Below are 23,893 nucleotides of genomic sequence, written 5' to 3' on the forward strand. Positions count from 1 at the left end.
AGAGAACCTCAGACCCCAGGGAATATTAATCAGAGTGAGGTCTCCTGGAGGTCCTCATCTCGGCACCAGGACCCGGCTCTACCCAACTGCCTGCAAACTCCAGTGCTGGATGTCACAGGCCAAACAACCAGTAAGACAGGAACACAGCCCCACCCATCAAAAAAAGTGAGAAAACAAAAAAATATGTTACAGACGAAGGAGCAAGATAAAAACCTACAAGACCAAATAAATGAAGAGGAAATAGGCAACCTACCTGAAGAAGAATTCAGAGTAATGATAGTAAAGATGATCCAAAATCTCGGAAATGGAATGGAGGCACAAATCAAGAAAATACAAGAAATGTTTAACAAAGACCTAGAAGAACTAAAGAAAAACAAACAGTGATGAACAACAAAATAACTGAAATGAAAAATACACTAGAAGGAGTCAATAGCAGAATAACTGAGGCAGAAGAGCAAATAAGTGAGCCAGAAAGTAGAATGGTGGAAATAACTGCCAAGGAGCAGAATAAAGAAAAATGAATGAGAAGAATTGAGGACAGTCTCAGAGACCTCTGGTACAACATTAAACGCACCAACATTCGAATTACAGGGGTCCCAGAAGAAGAAGAGAAATAGAAAGGGTCGGAGAAAATATTTGAAGAGATTATAATTGAAAACTTCCCTAACATGGGAAAGGAAATAGCCACCCAAGTCCAGGAAGTGCAGAAAGCCCCATACAGGATAAACCCTAAGAGAAACACATCAAGACACATATTAATCAAACTGAAGAAAATTAAATTCGAAGAAAAAATATTAAAAGTAGCAAGGGAAAAGCAACAAATAACATACAAGGGAATCCCCATAAGGTTATCAGCTGATTTTTCAGCAGAAACTCTGTAGGCCAGAAGGGAGTGGCAGGATATATTTAAAGTGATGAAAGGGAAAAAAATCTACACTCTACCCCACAAGGATCTCATTCAGATTCAATGGAGAAATCAAAAGCTTTACAGACAAGCAAGAGCTAAGAGAGTTCAGCACCACTAAACCAGCTTTACAACAAATGCTAAAGGAACTTCTCTAGGAGGGAAACACAAGAGAAGAAAAGGACCCACAAAAACAAACCCAAAACAATTAAGAAAATGGTAATAGGAACATACATATCAGTAATCACCTTGGATGTAAATGGATTAAATGCTCCAACCAAAAGACGCAAACTGGCTGAATGGCTACAAAAGCAAGACCTGTATATATGCTGCCTACAAGACACCCACTTCAGACCTAGGGACACATACAGACTGAAAGTGAGAGGATGGAAAAAGATATTCCATGCAAATGGAAATCACAAGAAAGCTGGAGTAGCAATACTCATATCAGATAAAATAGACTTTAAAATAAAGACTGTTACAAGAGATAAGGAGGGATAATACGTAGTGATCAAGGGATCAATCCAAGAAGAAGATATAACAATTGTAAATATTTATGCACCCAACATAGGAGCACCTCAATACCTAAGGCAAATGCTAACAGCCATAAAAGGGGAAATCAACAGTAACACAATAATAGTGGGGGACTTTAACACCCCACTTACACCAATGGACAGATCATTCAGACAGAAAATAAATAAGGAAGCACAAGCTTTAAATGACACAATAGACCAGGTAGAGTTAATTGATATTTATAAGACATTCCATCCAAAAGCAGAATACACTTTCTTCTCAAGTGCACACAGAACATTCTCCAGGATAGATCACATCTTGGGTCACAAATCAAGCCTCGGAAAATTTAAGAAAATTGAAATTGTATCAAGCATCTTTTCCGACCACAATGCTATGAGATTAGAAATCAATTACAGGAAAAAAACTGTAAAAAACACAAATACATGGAGGCTAAACAGTGCACTGCTAAATAACCAAGAGATTGCTGAAGAAGTCAAAGAGGAAATCAAAAAATACCTAGAGACAAATGACAACAGAAAACATGACAACCCAAAACCTATGAGATGCAGCAAAAGCAGTTCTAAGAGGGAAGTTTATAGCAATTCAGTCTCACCTCAAGAAACAAGAAAAATCTCAAATAAACAATCTAAACTTACATCTAAAGCAACTAGGAAAAGAAGAACAAAGAAAACCAAAAATTAATAGGAGGAAAGAAATCATAAAGATCAGAGCAGAAATAAATGAAATAGAAACGAAGAAAACAATAGCAAAGATCAGTAAAACTCAGAGTTAGTTCTTTGAGAAGATAAACAAAATTGATAAACCTTTAGCCAGACTCATCAAGAAAAAAAGGGAGGGGACTCAAATCAATAAACTTAGAAATGAAAAAGGAGAAATTACATCTGACAGCACAGAAATACAAAGCATCATAAGAGACTACTACAAGCAACTCTGTGCCAATAAAATGGACAACCTGGAAGAAATGGACAAATTCTTAGAAAAGTATAACCTTCCAAGACTGAACCAGGAAGAAATAGAAAATATGAACAGACCAATGACAAGTAATGGAATTGGAACTGTGATTAAAAATCTTCCAACAAACAAAAGTCCAGGACCAGATGGCTTCACAGGCGAATTCTATTAAACATTTAGAGAAGAGCTAACACTTATCTTTCTCAAACTCATTCAAAAAATTGCAGAGGGAGGAACACTCCCAAACTCGTTCAAGGAGGCCACCATCACCCTGATACTAAAACCAGACAAAGATATCACAGAAAAGGAAAATTACAGACCAATGTCACTGATGAATTTATACACAAAAATCCTCAACGAAATACTAGCAAACAGAATCCAGCAACACATTAAAAAGGTCACACACCATGATCGAGTGAGATTTATCCCAGGAATGCAAGGATTCTTCAGCATACACAAATCAATCAACGTGATACACCGTATTAACAAGTTAAAGAATAAAAACCATATGATCATCTCAACAGATGCAGAAAAAGCTTTTGACAGAATTCAACACCCATTTATGATAAAAGACTCTCCAGAAAGTGGGCATAGAGGGAACCTACCTCAGCATAATAAAGGCCATGTATGACAAACCCACAGCAAACATCATTCTCAATGGTGAAAAACTCAAAGCATTTCCTCTAAGATCAGGAACATCAAGACAAGGATGTCCATTCTTGCCACTATTATTCAACATAGTTTTGGAAGTCCTAGCCACGGCAGTCAGAGCAGAAAAAGAAATAAAAGGAATACAAATTGGAAAAGAAGAAGTAAAACTGTCACTGTTTGCAGATGACATGATACTATACATAAAAATTTTAAGGATGCCACTAGAAAACTACTAACCAATGAATTTGGTAAGGTTGCAGGATACAAAATTAACGAACAGAAATCTCTTGCATTCCTATACACTAAAAACAAAAGATCAGAAAGAGAAATTAAGGAAACAATCCCATTTACCATTTCAACAAAAAGAATAAAATACCTAAGGAGGAATAAATAAAATACCTTAGGTAGGAATAAACCTACCTAAGGAGGCAAAAGACCTGTACTCAGAAAACTATAAAACACTGATGAAAGAAACCAAAGATGACAGACAGATGGAGAGAGATGCCATGTTCATGGATGGAAGAATCAATATTGTGAAAATGACTATACTACCCAAAGCAATCTACAGGTTCAGTGCAATCCCTATCAAACTACCAATGGCATTTTTCACAGAATTAAAACAAAAACTTTTACAATTGTATGGAAACACAAAATACCCCTAATAGCGAAAGCAATCTTGAGAAAGAAAAATGGAGCTGGAGGAATCAGGCTCCCGGACTTCAGACTATACTACAAAGCTACAGTAATCAAGACAGTAGGGTACTGGTACAAAAACAGAAATATAGATCCATGGTACTTGACAGAAAACCCAGAGATAAACCCACGCACCTATGGTCACCTAATCTATAACAGGAGGCAAGAACATACAATGGAGAAAAGAAATCCTCTTCAATAAGTGGTGGTGGGAAAACTGGACAACTACATGTAAAAGAATGAAATTAGAGCACTCTGTAACACCATACACAAAAATAAACTCAAAATGGATTCAAGACCTAAATGTAAAGCTCTTAGAGGAAAACATAGGAAAAACATTCTTTGACGTAAATCTCAGCAAGATCTTTTATGAACCACCTCCTAGAGTAATGAAAATAAAAACAAAAATAAGCAAATGGGACCTAATGACTTTTGCACAGCAAAGGAAACTATAAACAAGACAAAAAGAGAACCCTCAGAATGGGAGAAAATATTTGCAAACTAATCAACGGACAAAGGATTAATCTCCAAAATACACAAACAGCTCATGCAGCTCAATACCAAAAAAACAACCCAAACAAAAAATGGGCAGAAGACCTAAATAGACATTTCACGAAAGAAGACATACAGATGGCCAAGAGGCACATGAAAAGCTGCTCAACATCACTAATTATTAGAGAAATGCACATCAAAACTACACCTCACACTGGTCAGAATGGCCCTCATCAAAAAATCTACAAAAAATAAATGCTGCAGAGGGTGTGGAGAAAAGGGAACCCTCTTGCATTGTTGGTGGGAATGTAAATTGATACAGCCACTGTGGAGAACAGTATAGAGGTTCCTTAAAACACTAAAAATAGAACTACCATATGACTCAGCCATGCCACTACTGGGCATACACCCTGAGAAAACCATAATTCAGAAGGAGACATGTACCCAATGTTCATTACAGCACTATTTACAATAGCCAGGACATGGGAACAACCTAAATGTCCATCAACAGATGAGTGGATAAAGAAGATGTGGTACATATATATAATGGAATATTACTTAGCCCTAAAAAGGAACGAAATTGGGTCATTCGTAGAGATGTGGATGGACCTACATCCACGTCTCTACGAATGTAGAGATGAGTTTGTCATACAGAGTGAAATGTCAGAAGAACAAACCTTGTATATTAATGCATATATGTGGAATCTAGAAAAATGCTACAGATGAACCTATTTGCAGGGCAGGAATAGAAACAGAGACATAGAGAACAGACATGTGGACACGGGGGGAAGAGTAGGGTGGGATGGATTGGGAGATTAGGTTTGACATAAATACACTACCATGTGTAAAATAGATAACTAGTGGGAACCTGCTGTATAGCACAGGGAGCTCAGCTCAGTGCTCTGTGATGACCTAGATGGGTGGGATGGGGGTGGGGAGGGAGGTTCAAGAGGGAGGGGATATGTGTATACATATAGCTGATTCACTTCATTGTACGGCAGAAACTAACACAACATTGTAAAGCAATTATACTCCAATAAAAAATTGTTATAAAATAAAATAATTAAAAGGAAATGAGTATAGTAAGCATAAACAGGTTTTGGAGCCATTAAACTTGACTCTTGGTGAATATATAACTCAACTGGTTGAAGGAGAAATGTGGAAATACATTGGAAAATAGTGTGCCAGCCTTGAGTGTAACCATCAACCAGTATGTTTCACATAGACAATATCAGTTATTGTGGAGAGACAGTTAAAGGGGGTCAGTATTCTGGCTTCTCCTATGTTAAAAATGCACCCTTGTATGTCTCAGCCCCTTATACTGCATTAGCTCTCCTTGTTTTCACAGCCAGCTCTATGGAGAGTTGCTGAGGTGCACTCTCTCCGGTTCTTTACCATCTCCATAGCCCTCAATCATAGCAACCTGACTTCCACTTCTACCACCCCACTAACACTGCTCTTGCCAGTCATCAATGACGTTCCTGTTGCTGAATTCAACAGAGACTCTTGCGTCTTTCTTGAGATTTGTACGACATTTCATACTGTTACTCACTCCCTTTTTCAGTGCTTACTTTTCACAATTCCTAGAACCCAACCTACTTGGTTTTCTTTCTACTTCAATGGTTAAACTAGAGTTAGAGCTCGGTTGTTCTTCTGTTCTCACTCTGCAAATTCCCTTGGGCTAGTTCAACCTCCCATGTAACTCCACAATTACATTTTTTTTTAATATCTATCTATTTATTTATTTATTTTTTGGTTGTGTCAGGTCTTAGTTGCAGCACACGGGCTCTGTGTTGCGCCGCACAGGCTTAGTTGCCCTGCGGCATCTGGGATCTTAGTTCCCCAACCAGGGATGGAACCGGCGTCCCCTGCATGGCAAGACCAATTCTTAACCACTGGACCACCAGGGAAGTCCCTTCCAATTACATTTACTAGTAATGAATTTCCACTTATGTGTGCTACAGCCGCTTCAGACTTGGCACGTCCAAAACTGAATTTCCCTTTGTCCCACCAGAGAGCCTCCTCCTTCATCTGAGTCCCCTGTTTTAGCGACAGAGCCTCTGTGCATCCCTCCAATTCCAAGACAGAAGCCTGGACGTCATCCTTGAGTATCTCACCTCCTCCTGACATCCATTCAGTACCAAGTCATATTGATTCTTCTTAGTGAATATCTACTAAATCACTCCAATTCCCCCTATTTCCTAGTTAGGTATACCATAATATTATGCCCCAGTTAACCATTATAGCTTCTCTCTGGGAATGATCTCTCTTCTAAACATTTCAACTCACTATAATTTGAGTGATTTCTTTAAAATGCATGTCTTTGCTCATCTCTCACCTGATTAAAACCCTTCAGTGGCTCTGTCATTGTCTTCAGAGTAGGTTTGAACTCAGATGATTCCCAAGGCTCTTCATTCTCTAGTCCCTACTTAACTTTTTCAGATTTTTCTTTCCTTACAACCTTTGACCTTTGGATAATTTCTGCACATTGTTCAGATCTTGGCTTGCTCACTGTTCCTTCTAGAAAATCTTTCTAGAAAAGCTCCTCTGCTCTTTCAGAGTTCTCCCTGTTTACCCTATCATGGCACTCATCTCAATGCAGTACAATTGCCCGTTTATCAATTAGTCTTCTCCACGATATAAATAGCAGGGTCCCAGTCAATTTGCCTTTTTATCCTTCGTGCCTGTCACAATGACCAGACACAGTGCATGCTCATAAATATTTGTTGAACAAATGACATTAAACAAGTCACTTGGCCTCTCTGAGTCTCAACTGCATCATCTGTTAAAAGGGAATATTGTCCTGCCTATGGTTGTTTTGGGGTCTTGTAAGATAATAGGAATTAAGTTTAGTATTGTGGTTAAGAGAGTGGGTTCTGGATCTGTACTACCTGGTTTTTAATCCTAGTTCCCACCATGTAGCCAGCTGTGTGACCTTGGGCAAGTTACTTAACTTCCCTGTGTTTTAGTTACTTCTTTGGTTAAATGGAAATAACCACAGTATCTGTCTCAGCATTGTTGTAGGGACTGAGTTAATAAATGGAAAGTAATTAGTACAGTGCCTAAACACAATAAATGTTAGCTATTAATTATAATATTTTTATTTATAAGTTCTAGAATTATATATTATAGATATATATACACACACATGGCATCAGTTTTTAGTTTCAGTGTTTTAAGTGGATAAAGGGTTCGTATCATTCCTTTATCTTTCAGGATAATGCCATAGCTATACCAGATTTTATTTTTTAAGTCTTAAATTCAAATTGCCATAGTTGATTTTCATGAAATTTTGGTAAAACATTTTTTAAATTGTTGTTCAATATAGAAAGAATTTTGAAAATGTTTCCTTGCTGAATATCAAAATATTGATTCTACATACATCGTAGGTGGATATTAGCACAGGAAAAATGTTTAAGTAAGAAAGATTACTGGTTTAATTTATAAAGGACAATTATTATGTCTTTGACACCTAACTTTATTTCTCTATATGATTTAATTACGTAAGCAATTCAGTGTTTGGAAAGTCCAAATTCCATTAACTCTGTAACTATTCAAGAAAACAAGAAAGTAAAGAGCATTTAGTTTTGTGCATGTGTATTCACCTGAAAGAAATTTGCTCAATTTTAGTAAAAAGTTCTTTTTACTTTAAAATTTAATTAGATAATACACATTTGTGTGTTGACTTTGGACCAACAAAATGCCTAATTTTTATCTTTTTTCTGATTCTTTGTAGAATTGGTGGTTCCAGGATTTTATTCAGAATGACTTTAGGAAAAGAAGTGATGTCTTCTCTTCAGGCAATGTCTTCCTATACTGCAGCTGGCAGAAATGTTTTAAGATGGGATCTTTCACCAGAGCAAATTAAAACAAGAACTGAGGAGCTTGTTGCACAGACCAAACAGGTGTACGATGCTATTGCAATGCTTGACATTGAGGAAGTAACTTACAAGAACTGTTTGCAGGCACTGGCAGATGTAGAAGTGAAGTATATAGGTGGGTAGGATGCAAAAGCACATCAATATTGCATTTTGTGGGCATCATAAACCATTTTATGCTTCCTGTCTTGGCAATTCATTTTCCAATTTTACAAGACATTGATTTTTACATAATGATTTGTAATTGCTTAAATGATTAATGATTCATAATTGCTTAGAATTATTTATATTACCTGAGTTAAAAAATTTTATTATGTGGCAGAGGTGCTGTAAAATGTACACTCTCATTACAACTGCTTTCTGGAGAGCAATATATATCAAAACTTTTAAGAAGTTCATACCCTAGCCCCGTAATTAATTCCACATCTAGGCATAATCTAAGGAAATAATCAGATATAGGAAAAATCATGTATAAACTTATGTATAAACAGGTACTCTATCACAGCAAAAGCTTGGAAACAACCCCTAAGTGTCAACAAGTAGAATAGCTAAATAAATTATGGTACATTCACCCTCTGTAACATTATGTAGCCATTAAAATCATGTTTAGGAGAAGTATTTAATAACATTAAAAGGACAAAGAAAGAAAACAAATTTTAATAATGGCCAATATTTTTGGTACTAGGTTTATAGTTTTATTGTGATTTATAGATCACTTTTAGTTAAACATGAATTCTTTAAAGTTATTATAAAAATGAACACATTCAATTTAGTTTCTTTATCATTAATATTTCAGTAAGGATATAATGGGTGCATGTTTATACATTTGTATTTTTTTTAAGATATTGTCCATCTGTCCCACTTGTCTAAATGCCAGTATATGGATTAAAACAATGATCACAAAGATAAATGATCCAAAGGAGACTTTCAGAACAATTGATAATGGAGCTGAGATAAATTTGATACTTTAAGTGATCTTTCTCAAGGAACAGTGTGTTATTTGGAAGCAGCCATTCATTTTTGTTTTCAGGTTTATAGTTGATTTTTCATTTACTCTTCATGCTTTTCTCTATTTTCCATATTTCCTACACTTAAAATATATTATTTTAATAATATAAGTATTAAACCCTTTGAGTTGTAAGGAATGAAGATTCATGCCCGTTTTCTCAAAGAATTGGATATATTTTGTAGGATAATTATGGCTAAACAACCTTGGCTGTGTAGCCAGGCATCATAAGAACATAGGTTATCTGTAGAACTGAATTATCATAAGCATTTGTATGGATTCTGGAATTTGGAAGGTTGTCCAAAATCCTGCACAGCCCTAGTGACCTAGTCATCTCTTTTTCCCCACCAAGAGTTCCCTACCCTATGTCCCACCATAATAGGGACTTGGCTACTTTCTCTTCCCTCTGCATTTCTGTTTCAGTTTCTGCCTCTTACTACCAACTGCTTCACTCTCGTTAATAGCCACTAAATCTTGCTACAAGCCTTGAGCTTAAACTCTTTAGTAAAAAAAGTCTGGTTGGTCTTGTAGTTAAAGTCAAAGGAATGGAGGCGGTCCCCATTCAGCAGAGCTTTCCCAGCAGGCAATTTCGTGTGCATCTCCCACCCTGTACGTGGTTTGTCCTTGGTTCACATACTCACTTCTTCAGTCACTTATGACTAAGACGGTGTGCCAGCCTAGTAGCTTATGCATTTAGCAAATGTAAAAAAGGTGGGGAAAAAATCTTTAAAACAGAACTATCTTAAATTCTGCTTTTTCTCCCAATCATACATCTTTTAAATATACCTTTAGTTTTGTGATATTTTTTCTTCCTCTCCTGTAAATTTATCTTTATGGGTTAATCATAAAAATGTTTGAGTTTCGGAATAGATTTTTAAAGACTAACTTTCTCTTATCTGTGTATGTTCTCAGCCTCCTGCAGTAGCTGTTAAAACCCCATTTGTCCAGTGTCAGGTACCGGGCATCAGCATTGTTTATAGTTTGGCAGTGAGAACATAAGTCTGGTTCCAGGTCTTTGTGGCAAAGTAAGGAAGGAAATGGTTTTCAATATTATTGTTTGTTTAAGAATATGTTTCCAGTTTTAGACTCCTGCATTTTGTTCTGCTCATTTAAGTTCTTGAGCAATTTTGATTCCTTCTTAATATCTTTTTGAGCTAATTTTTAAAAGTAAACAGAAAGTGTGACTATCTAGTTAACTCACTTAAACAAGTGCTGTATGTATTAAATGTTAAATCTTGCATTCTATTCTTTCTTTAATCAAGGGACAAAAATGATATATTAAATCCTAAAATAATAATTATCTAATTTGATTTTTTTAAAAACAGACACTATGAATTTATTGATTTGTGGCAATTTTTTTACAGCTTTCTTTGTGACAGTGTTTTAAGGGGACTGATATGCATAAGGTAGCTTGTTTAACTGGACAATTCCGTGGTATGTGAAGGATAGCTTTACTGTCTACCATATATCACATGTTTAAATGTTACCTATTTATAATACCTTCAAAGTGCTAAAGATAGTAAAATTAAAATGTATTCATTGTCACAGCATAACCACAACTATGGTTATAAACCATACTGATTTTTTTTTTTTTTTGCTGTAGTATGGATTATTTCACTGACATCAGATTTTTGCCTAATTAAAGTCAAAATGCAAATGTTTGAAAAACCCAACAACCAACTTTGATATGTGAAAATAAGAGCAGATGACATTACTACCATCATTTAACAAGAATAGCCCCAGTATTCAGCTGCTTACTGAATATGTCCACTGAGATTTCTGAGAATTCTGAAATTCTATGCAGCTTTTTATATTTGTATGAATGTTTGCATTTGGGGGAGGGTCCGTGACTTGGATTAGATTTTCTAAGGAGTCTGTCATGAAGGTTAAGAACTTCTTTTCTAAACAAGCCCCATCCCACTAAATTGGCCTGCTTGTTTCTTAAACATCCTGTTTGTTTGCCGGTCCCCATGCTTTCAGTCTCTACTTCTCCAGTCCCCTACTGAGCTCTTCCTCTCACCCCGCCCATCCTCTAAGATCCAGCCTTCTCCACAAGGCATGGCATAATGCCCCAGCCCTCGGTATTGCAGCCTTTGAGTTTCTGTCCCATTCATTTGACAGCTAAGCTGCTCTGTCCTGTATTGTTATCTTTTCATGTACTGTTCCCTACCCCCGACTCCCAGACTATAAAATGCCTCAGTATAAGAACTATCAATACATCTTTTCTTTTCTTTTCTTTATTTTTGGCCACACCGCTCAGCATTCAGGATCTTAGTTCCCCGACCAGGGATCGAACCCATACCCCCAGCCATAGAAGCACAGAGTCTCAACCACTGGACCACCAGGGAAGTCCCCAAGAACTACATCTTTTAAATTGGGAGATTGGGATTGACATATACACCCTACTATATATAAAATAGATAACTAATAAGAGCCTACTGTATAGCACAGGGAACGCTACTCAATACTCTGTAATGGCCTATATGGGAAAAGAAGCTAAAAAAGAGTGGATATATGTACATGTGTAACTGATTCACTTTGCTGTACAACTGAAACTAACACAACATTGTAAATCAACTATACTCCAATAAAAATTTTTTTAGAAAGGCCTACATCTTTTTTTTTTCTACATTCCCAGTTAATAAATTGCACACTAAACATCCTTTGGTAAGTACTCAGTGTACACCCTTATTGTTCCTAACAATGCCCCAGGAATAGCCAAGTCCTGTGTTAGATGCTGTTCCTTGATAGCCCTAGGAGCCTTTATGGAAAGTATGTAATGAAAAACTTATATTTGGATAATCGTTCATCTAGGTACGAGGTATTTTTCTTCATACTGACTTAATGAGTCCTTTTGGTTTTTTCCTCTGTTAACAGTGGAACGAACCATGCTAGACTTTCCCCAGCACGTCTCCTCTGACAAAGAAGTACGAGCAGCAAGTACAGAAGCAGACAAAAGACTTTCTCGTTTTGATATCGAGATGAGCATGAGAGAAGATATCTTTCTGAGAATTGTACATTTAAAGGTAAATGGTCTTATAATTCCCTTTAAAAGGAAAAAAAAAAAAGTGACAATAAAGAAGTAAAAACCTTTGACCAATGATAAAAAGTATTTGAATGTTCCTAGATTTTGTTTCTAATTATTATGATAGTGGGCACAACATAGTGTTATATCACTTAGGTTTATGTTAAGTTACTAATTACATTCACTTAAAATTTTTAAGACCAAGTATAAAAGAGTGTGCATCCATAAATCTAAGGCTTTTTAGCCATCATGAACTTAATGGTTTGATGTAAAAACCTCTTCGAATTTTCAAAATTTTGCAAGGTTTATATTAGATCAGATCAACTAGAAGCAAATGGAGTTGAGTTATCTATAAATATCATGTGGTTTGGGCCATAATACGGATGACATACTGTTGATGCTGTATGCCAGAGACATTCCTATCTGTCATCCTTACATTTTTCAGGACTCACAGAAATTATGTATTAAGAAAGCTCTAAGTGGGTCTGCCTTGAGTATTTCGGGTCTTTTCATCAACGATGGTGGTTTGCTTCCTAGCATTTTCATCATGTCTTTGCTTTGAATTTTTATTTTCATGGCACTCAGCAATTTGTTTGGAAAACAACCAGTGTTTTACAATCCTAGGCATTTTTGTTTAATTTTGCACGTTGTATATGCAAAATGTCAAAATTTGTGTTCTTTTTAGCAAGTTATGACAGGGATTGAAATAAAAAGCAGTTTTATTTCAAATGTTTTATTTGTAACTCACTGTAGAATATGTAATCCAGAATTTATTTATTTAGACATGTAAGACGTACATGCTGCCTATTTTCTCATGTCAGACATACATTTTTCACCCTTAATTTATGTTCATCTATGACGGTTCATAATTGTTCATCTTTGGCACTATAAAAATAACATAAATTAAAATAACTATGACTATTTTTTGCTAGTTAAATTGTTCTCTTTTCAACTTTTAGCTTCAGTTGTTATTCTGTACAATTCAAATCATGGCCCTTATGGTCTCCTATTTTTATTTCATCCCAAAATAATCTATTTCTTTTCTATCTGGATATTATATATGTACTATAGAGCTTTTCCCCCACATTTCTAATTTCCTTTGATTAATTCTTTTTTCATCCTGACTTCTAAGTTCTCATTTGGGATTTTCTAGCCTCAAAAAGGTATTGCAATCTTAATGTTATTGAGTCTAATGTTTTTGTTACTTTTCCACTGTTTCTGATTCTTACAAATGTTATCAGGATATGGGAGGTTTGTCGCTTTAGAGTTCTTTGTTATACTTTTAAATTTTGTATATATTGGCCTCTGATCCCAGTAAATTTGGGAACAAATTGCTGCCTGCGTAGTAGACGAGACAGCAGCCTAGCACACTGTAAGTGACCTCATAAACACCAGTGCATTTATCAGATTTGTTCATTTACTTGAGCTGGTTCACTTCAGTGTTTTATTATATTAATTTATAATAGTTTCAGATTTAGTTCCATAATTTTTCCTCTTTCCACAGGGGTTTATTCTCATACATGTGGATTATTGTGTGAACAATTTCAGGGGCATTTAGAATGTTAAGGCTACACCAGAATAATTTTAAAAATAACTGTTGTGTTTGTTTATGAATTGGAGCTTATTTGGTGAATTTAAATACCTTCCTTGACAAATAGTTACATTTTTTAGTCAGTATTTTTAAAAATCTAGAACTATCAGAATCAGTTTTCTGCTAGAGTTGGACACTTTAATAGATGGTAAATCTCATCCCATTCTTACCTAAAGGACAAAGTTAGATATATCTAAATCTTGTATTTAATTTTTCCTGTAACACCGTAAATAAAATAGGGCTACCATGATATAATACATGAAGCCTTCCTTAGGCTGGGTAATAGGATTTTAAATTTATATAGAGTCATCAATTTCAGGCATGCTCTCCTAAAATGAGGGCGCTCTGAATAATATTGAGGTCTCAAGATGCCACCAATGTAGGCAATAATCAAATGTATTATCTTAATTAGATACAAAATGTTATTTTAGCTCTTATGTTATTTTTCACTTAATATTGATGAATAGAAATGTGAAATTACTTTTCACAGTTCTTTATGGCAAAATCTGTGCCCAGTAAGCATCCTAGTTATCTGTTGATGTACAATATGTAACTCTAAAACTTAGTGGCTGAACATAGCAACAATCATTTTATCTTCTCTCATAGTTGCTGTGGATCAGGAATTCAGGAAGGTATTAGTTGGGCAGCTCTGGCTTGGGGTCTTGCATGTGGTTTCAGGCAGTGGTGGCTGGAGCTGGAGCATGTAGAGGCTAACCAGGTATCTCTGTCTTCGTGTCCCCCTAGGGCACCTCCATGTAGTGTCTTTATGTAGGCTAATTTGGACTTCCTCACAGCATGACAGCGTCAGGGCGGTAGGACTTCTTTCATGGAGACAGAGGGCTTCAACGCGGATGTTACAATAAACTACACAGAAGCTGCATTGCACTTTATGACCTGTCTCAGAAGTCAGGTAGCATCACTTCTGCAATACCATGCTGATGGGCTAGTCGCTACGATCTACCCAGATTCAAGGGCCACCACATCACAGTCTAGGAAGTATCATCTGATTTGCAGTCATGTTTCAAAACCTTTAAAATAAGCAATTTGTTGACTAAATGGATAGATGAAATCATAGTAGAGCATGAGACTAACCAGTGTGCTATAGTCTTCCTACCTCCTTCCCAGGTGTGGCTAGTAATACTACTTTACATTTGTATAGCAATATAGTTATCTAAGTTAACTTTTATACCAATCTTGTGAAGTATCCCTTTTTATTAGTAGAGAAACTGAGGCTCAGAAATGGTGACTTTCCAGGAGCCATAGAAGTGGCTGGTAAATGCTTGCCAGAAATCATGTAGACTTTACATTAAAACCCTCAAGGGAGGGAGGTGTCACATTTGATTCTATTTTGCATCTCTGGCAGAGTGCCTGGTACAAAGTACAGTAAACACTTAGTAAATGTTCTTCAAACTAGAGTGAGAAATGGTGACAGATCCAAAAAATAGGCCTTCAGTAATTGATGCAAGGACCTGGGTTATCCATGTGGGGGAAAAAATACTGGATTGCTCTTCACAACTAAATGAAAAACAATCCCTAATGGATTAAAGTCTTAAAAAGTTAAACTTTAAAGCTTCTGGAAGTTTATATAGAAATATACCTTTATGACATCTGATCAGGGAAGTATTTCTTAAACAAGACACCAAAAGTGCTAACTATAAAATATAAGGCTGATAAACATGACTACATTAAAATAAAGCACTTTTATTAATAAAGTGAAAAGACACTAATACAAAAAAAAATACTCAAATACTAAAAAAAGAAATTTACAAAATATGACACTAGCAAAGCATTAGTACCTAGGATATATAAAGAGCTACTGTAATCAGGAAAAAAGACAAACATCCCAATAGAAAAATGGGCAGATGACATGAAAGGTATTTCAGATGAAACACAAATGGCAATTAAACATATGAAAAGATGTTTAACCTCATTAAGTCAAGGAAGTTCAAATAAAGACTGCAATAAGATACCATTTTTCACTCACCAGATTGGCAAAAATGAACAAGTCTGACAATGCCAAGTATCTGTCTGGATGTGAGTCATTGGGAATATTTGTGCACTGCTAGTAAAGGTGTAAAATGATTTTTTAAATAATAGTAATAACTAATTCGGAGAAAAATCTAATATTATGAAGTTGGATCTTACATTCTCCATAACTTAGCATACCCTCCCCACCCCCACCTCAGCATTTACCTAGAAATAGGTTTGCTTTTGTGCACAGTGACATGGGACACGTATTCGTAACATTATCTATAATAGCAAAACACTAAAACAACTCAGATTTCCATCAACAGGAAAATGGAGCAATAAATTGTAGTAGATTTACAATGGGATGTTTTATAGCGGTGAAGGAAATAAACTACAGCAATATGCAACAGCATGGCTGAATCTTAGGAACAAAGAAAGAAAAAAAGAAATTGCAGAGCACTGCATACAACATGATATCATTTAAAAATAAAAGGTTTGTACTAAAAAAAGTATAAATAAAAAAATAATAAAAAGGCCAAAAAGGAGCAAAACTAAACAATGTATACATAAGTGGTAATGCTGGAAGAAAATGTGTAACACAAAATTCAAGAGAGTGGTTACCTGTTACATAGATAAAGGCAACAGTGTTTTAATATTGTATTTCATAAGTTTAAGGGTGGATTTAATTTGTCTTTAAAACATATATATGTAGTTATAGTCATTTGTAGATTTCAAATATTACATAAAAATATAACATTTAATGTATCCTTAATTCTAAAATTGATTCTTAATTTTCTAGAAGAAAAAAAAAAGAAGTGAAAAACAAGGATGTCCTCATCCCTTTAGCTAAAAAATGTCCAGGTATCAAAAGCCAGCAGTATGGACTGAAGTCTTGGTGTTTCCCTGTGCTGACAAAGGCTTCTCGATCATTGGCTAAAAAGCCTGCAAAGATCAAAAAAGCCACATTGGTGAGAAAAAGTGTACAGTGTTTCCATGTTGAAACAATCCAGGCCTGTAATATTTTATTCCAGTGGCCTACTGAGTAGTAAGTACAGGAAAGGGATTCTTTAGTGAAATTGAGTGAATTATACAAGCTAAATTGAGAAATACAATTATCTATTGTAATATTATTTATATTTTTTTCAGAGCTGTGGAATTTGGTCTTTGCCAGCTCATCTTAGCCAATTAGTAATTTAAACAGAAAAGTTTTAATGTTACATTGTAAATGAATAGGTCACAGAATTAAGTATAGATGCTTTTAAGCATTATGTGATCTACCAGCTGTGGAAGAATCAGTGCCCTAAAACTACGGTTTAAAAAAAAAAAAAAGAGAGAGAAAAAAGAAATTTTTTTTTGAAGAGGAAAAGCTCTGTCCAAAATTCAACATAGCAGTGGTAATTCCCTCTACTTACCATGCCTTCTTGATTTTGAAATGCATAAGTCTAGTCATTGGTCATAATACTACTGAACCTTGTACCTTTGTCAGGCTCTTAAAAGCCGAGGGATACAATACAAAGCATCAACTACCTTGCCTTAGTTTCCCCATTAGCCAGTTGTCCCTCTTTTGTGCTTCTCAAGTACAATACTTACTCTCTTTTCACTCACTACATGATATTAACATTATTTGCTGATATATCTTTTTTTCCCTTCATGTGACTTAAAAGAGCCTCAAGGCTATTCATCTTTGTTTTCCTAGTGCCTGACGTAAATTGGAGCTCAGTAAATGGTTGTTGAATGGAACAGAGCTAGTCTCAGTTAAAATGTGTCTTCATGCAGTGCGGTTCCCCTCTCCGTGTCCTCACTCTGCCTGTGGCCCACTCGAAAGCAGAGACTCATGATAGGGTATTGAGTTCGGAGTCAGCAAGAGGCCTTTCTGCAGCCCTCCTGTCCAGAGTGCAGGCAGCTGCCTAAGAGCGTCCTCTTCACAGTAGTAGGATAGAAACCTGACAGCACAAAAAAAAAAAAAAAAAGAAAAAAAAGAAAGAAAGAAACCTGACAGCAAATGTGATTGAAAAAACAAAACAAAACAAAAAAAAACAGAAAAAAAGGGAGAGACACTGCCAATATAAAAGAATTTATTTCTACCCCCATTTTTACCACTAAACAGCTGTGTGATATTGGAGAAATCATTTAATCTCAATTTTCTTGTCTGTGAAATTAGTATATAAGCATACACGTAAAAATGTGTGTGTGTATGCGCTCACACTTTTATATAAAAGTTCTTAGTTACAGGAGGAAGATGGGGAAAACTAAATCTTGTCACCACAGAGTTTAAAATAAGATCCCCTGCTGTCAGATTATATAAATTTGAAAATTGCTTCAGAGAACTTTAGCTCCCTACTCCCCCAAAGAGGCATGAGACCTGGTTCAGATTCAAGGGGATTGATTAAATTCTTTTTCAGGAAGGAAGATGCAACTGCGGCAGAGCAGTCTAGAAGTGTTGGCTGATTCCCTCTTAGAAAATCCTTGGGCAGTAATTCTGACCTTGCCTGGAGATTATAAGGGAGAATATTATTATGATCAGCTTTGGGAGAGGAATGTGCTTTAGAAGCACATTTTAGACATGCTTTACTCCTACCAGAGCCCTCCGGAGATTTCCCAAGACCTCAGAGTCTGACTGGCAAAGGGTATCTGGATATAATTGAATCAGATTTTTGCTAAGTGTCATTTTTCTGGTAAGTCGAATATTTCAGTACAGGTAATTTGTTCGTATTTAATTAGACCTAATTCAGAGCTGATTTTTCTCAGAACATCCTTCTACCTGTTTACACTTGGATTACCTATTTGGGGAGATAGGTAGTTTTACCTAATTTAGACCAGGAGTTTTGAGTTTACTGTGCCGAGTACACTTTCAGGCTTTCTGAAGTAGCAGCCCTGCTACTCCCAGATATGGCAAGTCCAGGCCCACTGAGTATGAGAGCCCATCCTGATCAAGCATTGGAGTAGAGTAAGAATTCTGCTTACATCAGCTGGTGAGGCTTATGACGAGCCTCTGTGCTAAGCTCAGGGCCACATGTGACCAGGTGAATGCCAGGAACCCAAAAACCCATGCTGCTGTCCAGCTGTGTGCCTTGCTTCTGCCTTGGCCCACTGCCCAGGTGGGAAGGTCCTCTGCTCTGGACCTCAACCTGATCACTTGGGTCCTCACAGTGTACCCAGCCCTTGCCGGGCCCTGCTCACCAGGGATTTTTTTTCCCTCTCTTCCACTGCATATAGCTACTGCCTAGATTCTCCCCAGTCTTACAACTTGTAGTATCATCCTGTCTAGGGACTCCTGTTGCCATGCCCCATATCTCAGTACAGACTTCCTGGTGCTGTTAAAGCCAGCCTCAGTCAACCCACGTTAATCACATCCATATGAACACTGTGATTTGAACTGCTGGCCGTCTCTGAGGGAATCAGCCCACAGCCCAGCTATCTCCCTAGCCATTCTGGGTTTCTTGCCATTGCAGGCACCTGCTGCCAGGACCCCAGTATGTGCCAATACCAGCTAGGGAGGGTTCCCACTCCACTCAAGCCAGTGTGCTCAGAAATTCTCCAAGGACACACAAGGGGTTATTATGGAAAAAGGGGTCTAACAGTTCTCTGCCCCCACTGAGAATAAACTCAGAGGAAACTGTGAGTAATGTATGCATAACAAGTGCTTTAGTACTATGACAGAAAATTATTTATTGGCAGGTAAAGTGAGATACAGATTGTTGTATTAAGTAGGACCCTCAGTTAAAATACAACTCTGTTTACCTGCTGCAACAAAATATAAAAAATTATGAGACCTATTGCAGCAAGAGCCTTTTACCAGCAGTCTAAAATGCAGACTCTAAAGCTAAGCACAGTCCTTTTAAAGATCTGATTAGGTGGGAAAATATAAAGCTTGGGGTGAACAGCACAAGTCTTTCACGGAGAGAGTGTAACCAGAGTAGGTCTCTGAGGCTGGGAGGGCTCTAAGGCTCTAGAGACAGAAGTCCCTCGTTGGCTCTCAACCACACTGAATCCTTTGCACCTGTTGAATCTGTCTGGAGCCCCTTTCCTCCCAGGGACCACAAACTAACCAGCCACCCAGATGTGCCATGTATATTCTGCCACGTGTTTTGAAGAAACATCTGGGTGTGTTTACTATCTTGCTGTGGCCGGGGGAATTTTCCACTCTCCTTCAGGGTCCTCCGTCCTTTTGAGTGAGTGTTGTTTGCTTTGCTGCATGTAGGTTCACATGTACTGTCCAGCTCTCCTCCTCTTTGTGCAGTGCTAACTCATTTTCCCCAGATACTTGCCCACATGCAGCTTGATGTGGTCCCTTGATCTCTCTTACCAAATGACAGTAAGGCATTTTTGAAGTGTTGGAAGCCTTTTGCTGGGGGTCTGTCCAGCTGTCCTTGTTTGGTATGTTGGCAAAAGAGTCCTACTCTCCATTTTTGGAGAATTTGCCCATTATTTCTATTTTTGCCTCTCAAGTGGAACCAGGTTAGCAAATGATAGAAAATTAAATCCAGATGATTTGTGATAAGAAATACGTTTTGTGAAAAAGACTACTCAGTCATAAAGAATGTTTTATGAGATTATGCAAATGTTCCCTATTATCGCATTTTCAAGTGGTACAGGCACGCTTGATTCTGATGCAAGGCAAGGAAATTCTGGTTAGCTTTTTATTTATTTAATTTTTCAGTTTTAAATAAGCAGAAGCTCACTGAAGCATAAAAGAACATAGGTTTTCAAAAAGACCTGCCTCATAATCACCTATGTACTTCATAGCCCACCAGAGATGATGAATAAATTTTGCTGTTGGCCTCATAGTTTATAATTTACCCATGCACTGTTGTAACAGAAATCAAAGAGGTTGTCACATTCTTTAATTTCAGGAAACGTGTGATCTGGGAAAGATAAAGCCTGAAGCCAGACGATACTTGGAAAAATCAGTGAAAATGGGAAAAAGGAACGGGCTCCATCTTCCAGAACAAGTACAAAATGTGAGTTTGTTTCCTTTTCTTATTAGAAAACAAAAGAATAGATAAAACAAAATACAACAAAAAACAGGAATTAGGGAAACACATGTTTGTAATATGGGAAATAACCCATAATACAAATCAGTGTACAATGTATTTAGTAGTCAACGATTTTAAATTCCACAACTCCTATTAACCTCATGATGACTGACAAACAACTGATAACTTAATTGTTCTTTAATCCTGTCAAGGTTTTATTTGTTTCATGTGTGCCAGGCTTATTTTCCCTGCTCTAGTGTACATTCTCTGGTAGCTAGTTCAGATCTTAATAGTTGATTTGTATTCTTACTCCCTTGTTCATAAAGAGACAGGGCACTGGTAATAAAATCCCTATGATGGAGAGTTTTCAAACCAGCATTTTGGAATGGAATACCCCGTGAGTAATATATGCTCCTTAAAGGCGGAGAGATTAGCTTTTCAGACTTTCTCCTTTGTCTAATACCATTCAGATCTTTCAGTTTCAGAAGTAAACTCAGCTGCAGAATTAACTCATTCTTCTGGACAGGATATATAACCCATGATTTATTTCCAGGTTATTCTTCTCGCCAGTAGAACTGGAAGCAAGTTGGAAAGAAATTCAAACCAAGTGATGTCAGCATGGTAGATACATGTGAAGGCACCACTGAGATATGGGCACCTTTCCTCCATCAAAATGCCCTTCAGACACCTTGTATCTTCTTCATCCTAGTTACAGGAGAAGTGTGACCGATCTCGCTTTGCCTTCATGAACATTGTAATAGTCAACCCTGTTGAAACAGTCCAAACAATAGAAGAGTTTTATTTGCTTGTATAAGCGGAAGATCCAGAGGCAGTTGGGGTTCAGGAGTTAGTTTGAGTCAGATGCTCAGTGGTGTCATTGGCCACCTGATTTTTCTATTTCTCTACTCTGTCTCCTTCAGTGTTAAGTAATCCAAAGGCTGGCTTCCTTTTATTACTAAAATGGCTGCAAATATAAAAACCCCACCATCCAGAAGGACATAGAGAAGCCCACATTAGACCTCCCCTCATGTCTTAATGGCCCAGATGGGATCACATGCCTAATCCTGAATCCTTCTTTAGTCAGGGAAATGCCAGGCCTGGGTTCCCTGAACCAGTCACTGCTGCAGTGATGATGGGATTACCTGACTGGTGTAGAGGTCACACCCTGGACTTCAGATAGGATCCTGTCCCGCCTAAATTGCATGGCTGCTGTAGAGTTGGGGAGAAGTGGAAGGGAGCTGGGGACACGACCAGAGTGTCCAAAAATGACACTGCACAGTATGTGTTAATTCTCAAATTTATTGTGTATACGAATTACCTGGAGGGCTTGTTAAAGCTCTGATTATACAAGGCCCCACCTCTGAGAGTTTGTGTTTCAGCAGGTTTGGTATGGGTCTCGAAATTGGCATTTCTGGACTTGGGTGGTGCAGTGGTTAAGAATCAGCCTGCCAATGCAGGGGACACGGGTTCGAGCCCTGGTCCAGGAAGATCCCACGTGCTGCGGAGCAACTAAGCCCGTGCGCCACAACTACTGAGCCTGCGCTCTGGAGCCCACGAGCCACAACTACTGAGCCCGTGCGCCACAACTACTGAAGCCCACGTGCCTAGAGCCCGTGCTCCGCAACAGGAGAAGCCACCGCAATGAAAAGCCAGCGCCCTGCAATGAAGAATAGCCCCCGCTCGCTGCAACTAGAGAAAGCCCTCACGCAGCAACAAAGATCCAACGCAGCCAAAAATAAATAAATAAATACATAAATTTTTTTTAAAAAAAGAGCATTTCTAACAAGTTCCCAGGTGATGTTGATGCTTCTGGTCAGAAGCACACTTTGAGAAAGTGTGCGGTTTATGTAAGTTTTATTATCTAGCACTTTTAGAAGAGTGGGACAGGTTAATAAATTATCTCATGTGGTTTCTTGTGGTGTTCTTTCTGTTGTTTCCTTTGATCTTCCAGCTAATACTTTTTTTTTCCCACCTAGTACTTTTTATGTAAATGTTAGGGCCCATAAATCGCCTTTATTTGCAGACGCTCTATAAAACTAAGAGATATCGGGCTTCCCTGGTGGCGCAGTGGTTGAGAATCCGCCTGCCAATGCAGGGGACACGGGTTCGAGCCCTGGTCCGGGAAGATCCCACATGCCACGGAGCAACTGGGCCCGTGAGCCACAACTACTGAGCCTGCGCATCTGGAGCCTGTGCTCCTCAACAAGAGAGGCCATGATAGTGAGAGGCCCGCGCACCGCGATGAAGAGTGGCCCCCACTTGCCGCAACTAGAGGAAGCCCTTGTGCAGAAACGAAGACCCAACACAGCCAAAAATTAATAATAATAATAATTAATAAATAAATAAAATTTATTTTTAAAAAAACAAAACAAAACAAAAAAAAACTAAGAGATATCTTGTTTTCCAAAGGAACCATAGAAGTAATCACTCAGTTCTTATCTCTTGGCTTACTTCAGTACCCAATACTGATTTACTAAATTAAAATTTAGAATTTGGAAAGATTCGAAGTGTTAATTATTAACAGGCTACTAGGTTCATTCATTCACTCAGCAAGCTACTTATTGTGTACGTGCTATATGCCAGACTCTGCTTTGACTATGCCTCCTAAATGTGTTTAGTTCTTACAAATTTACGCCTAATTTCTAACACATCACCAGGATTGCTTTTTTGTACATATTACATACAAATACTCACGGACACAATGTAGAAGATTGCAGAAAACTATGGTATCAAGCACATCTCTAAGAAAGTACTTCCCGAGAGTTGGGTACAGAACCCAGTCTTCACATAAAAGTGAAACTTACTTGACTGATGGCAATAAAAATGAAAATTTCATTTTATTGTTAAGGTCCTGTATTTGTATCTTTGTTTCAGGAAATTAAAGCAATGAAGAAAAGAATGAGTGAGCTATGTATTGACTTTAACAAAAACCTCAATGAGGATGATACCTTCCTTGAATTTTCCAAGGCTGAACTTGGTAAAGTTTTGTTGTTTTTTAGATTAAATCTGTAATTTAGGCAAATAATGTCACCTCACAGTTTGCCAAATCAAAGTTAGAAGAATTCTTTTTAAAATGTACCTTCTACAGAACCCACCACCCCTTCTACAAAAAAACACAACCAAACCACATCTAGATCTTAGGCTATAAGAATGTATACTGTTTCTAGAGACAGTCCAGAAGAAATTTCATAATCTTTCTTGGTAACTCATGCTAGTGTTTAACA

General features: G+C 37.3%; 1 protein-coding gene across 2 annotated transcripts in view; it reads left to right on the forward strand.

Moving 5' to 3' along the window:
* The window catches only part of NLN (neurolysin), a 98,667-nt gene that overhangs the window by 34,206 nt on the left and 40,568 nt on the right, over nt 1–23,893 (forward strand). Inside the window, exons 2-5 of one of the 2 annotated variants that reach the window (XM_068535423.1) lie at nt 7,962–8,221; nt 11,987–12,135; nt 20,547–20,654; nt 23,544–23,646. In XM_068535423.1, the coding sequence (XP_068391524.1) occupies nt 7,962–8,221; nt 11,987–12,135; nt 20,547–20,654; nt 23,544–23,646 (620 nt within the window). Of the gene's footprint in view, nt 1–7,961; nt 8,222–11,986; nt 12,136–20,546; nt 20,655–23,543; nt 23,647–23,893 lie in introns of those variants that run through there. The other variant, XM_068535424.1, reaches the window with a different exon arrangement.

The sequence above is a fragment of the Eschrichtius robustus genome, chromosome 2 (assembly GCF_028021215.1).
Source record: "Eschrichtius robustus isolate mEscRob2 chromosome 2, mEscRob2.pri, whole genome shotgun sequence".
Classification (NCBI taxonomy): domain Eukaryota; kingdom Metazoa; phylum Chordata; class Mammalia; order Artiodactyla; family Eschrichtiidae; genus Eschrichtius; species Eschrichtius robustus.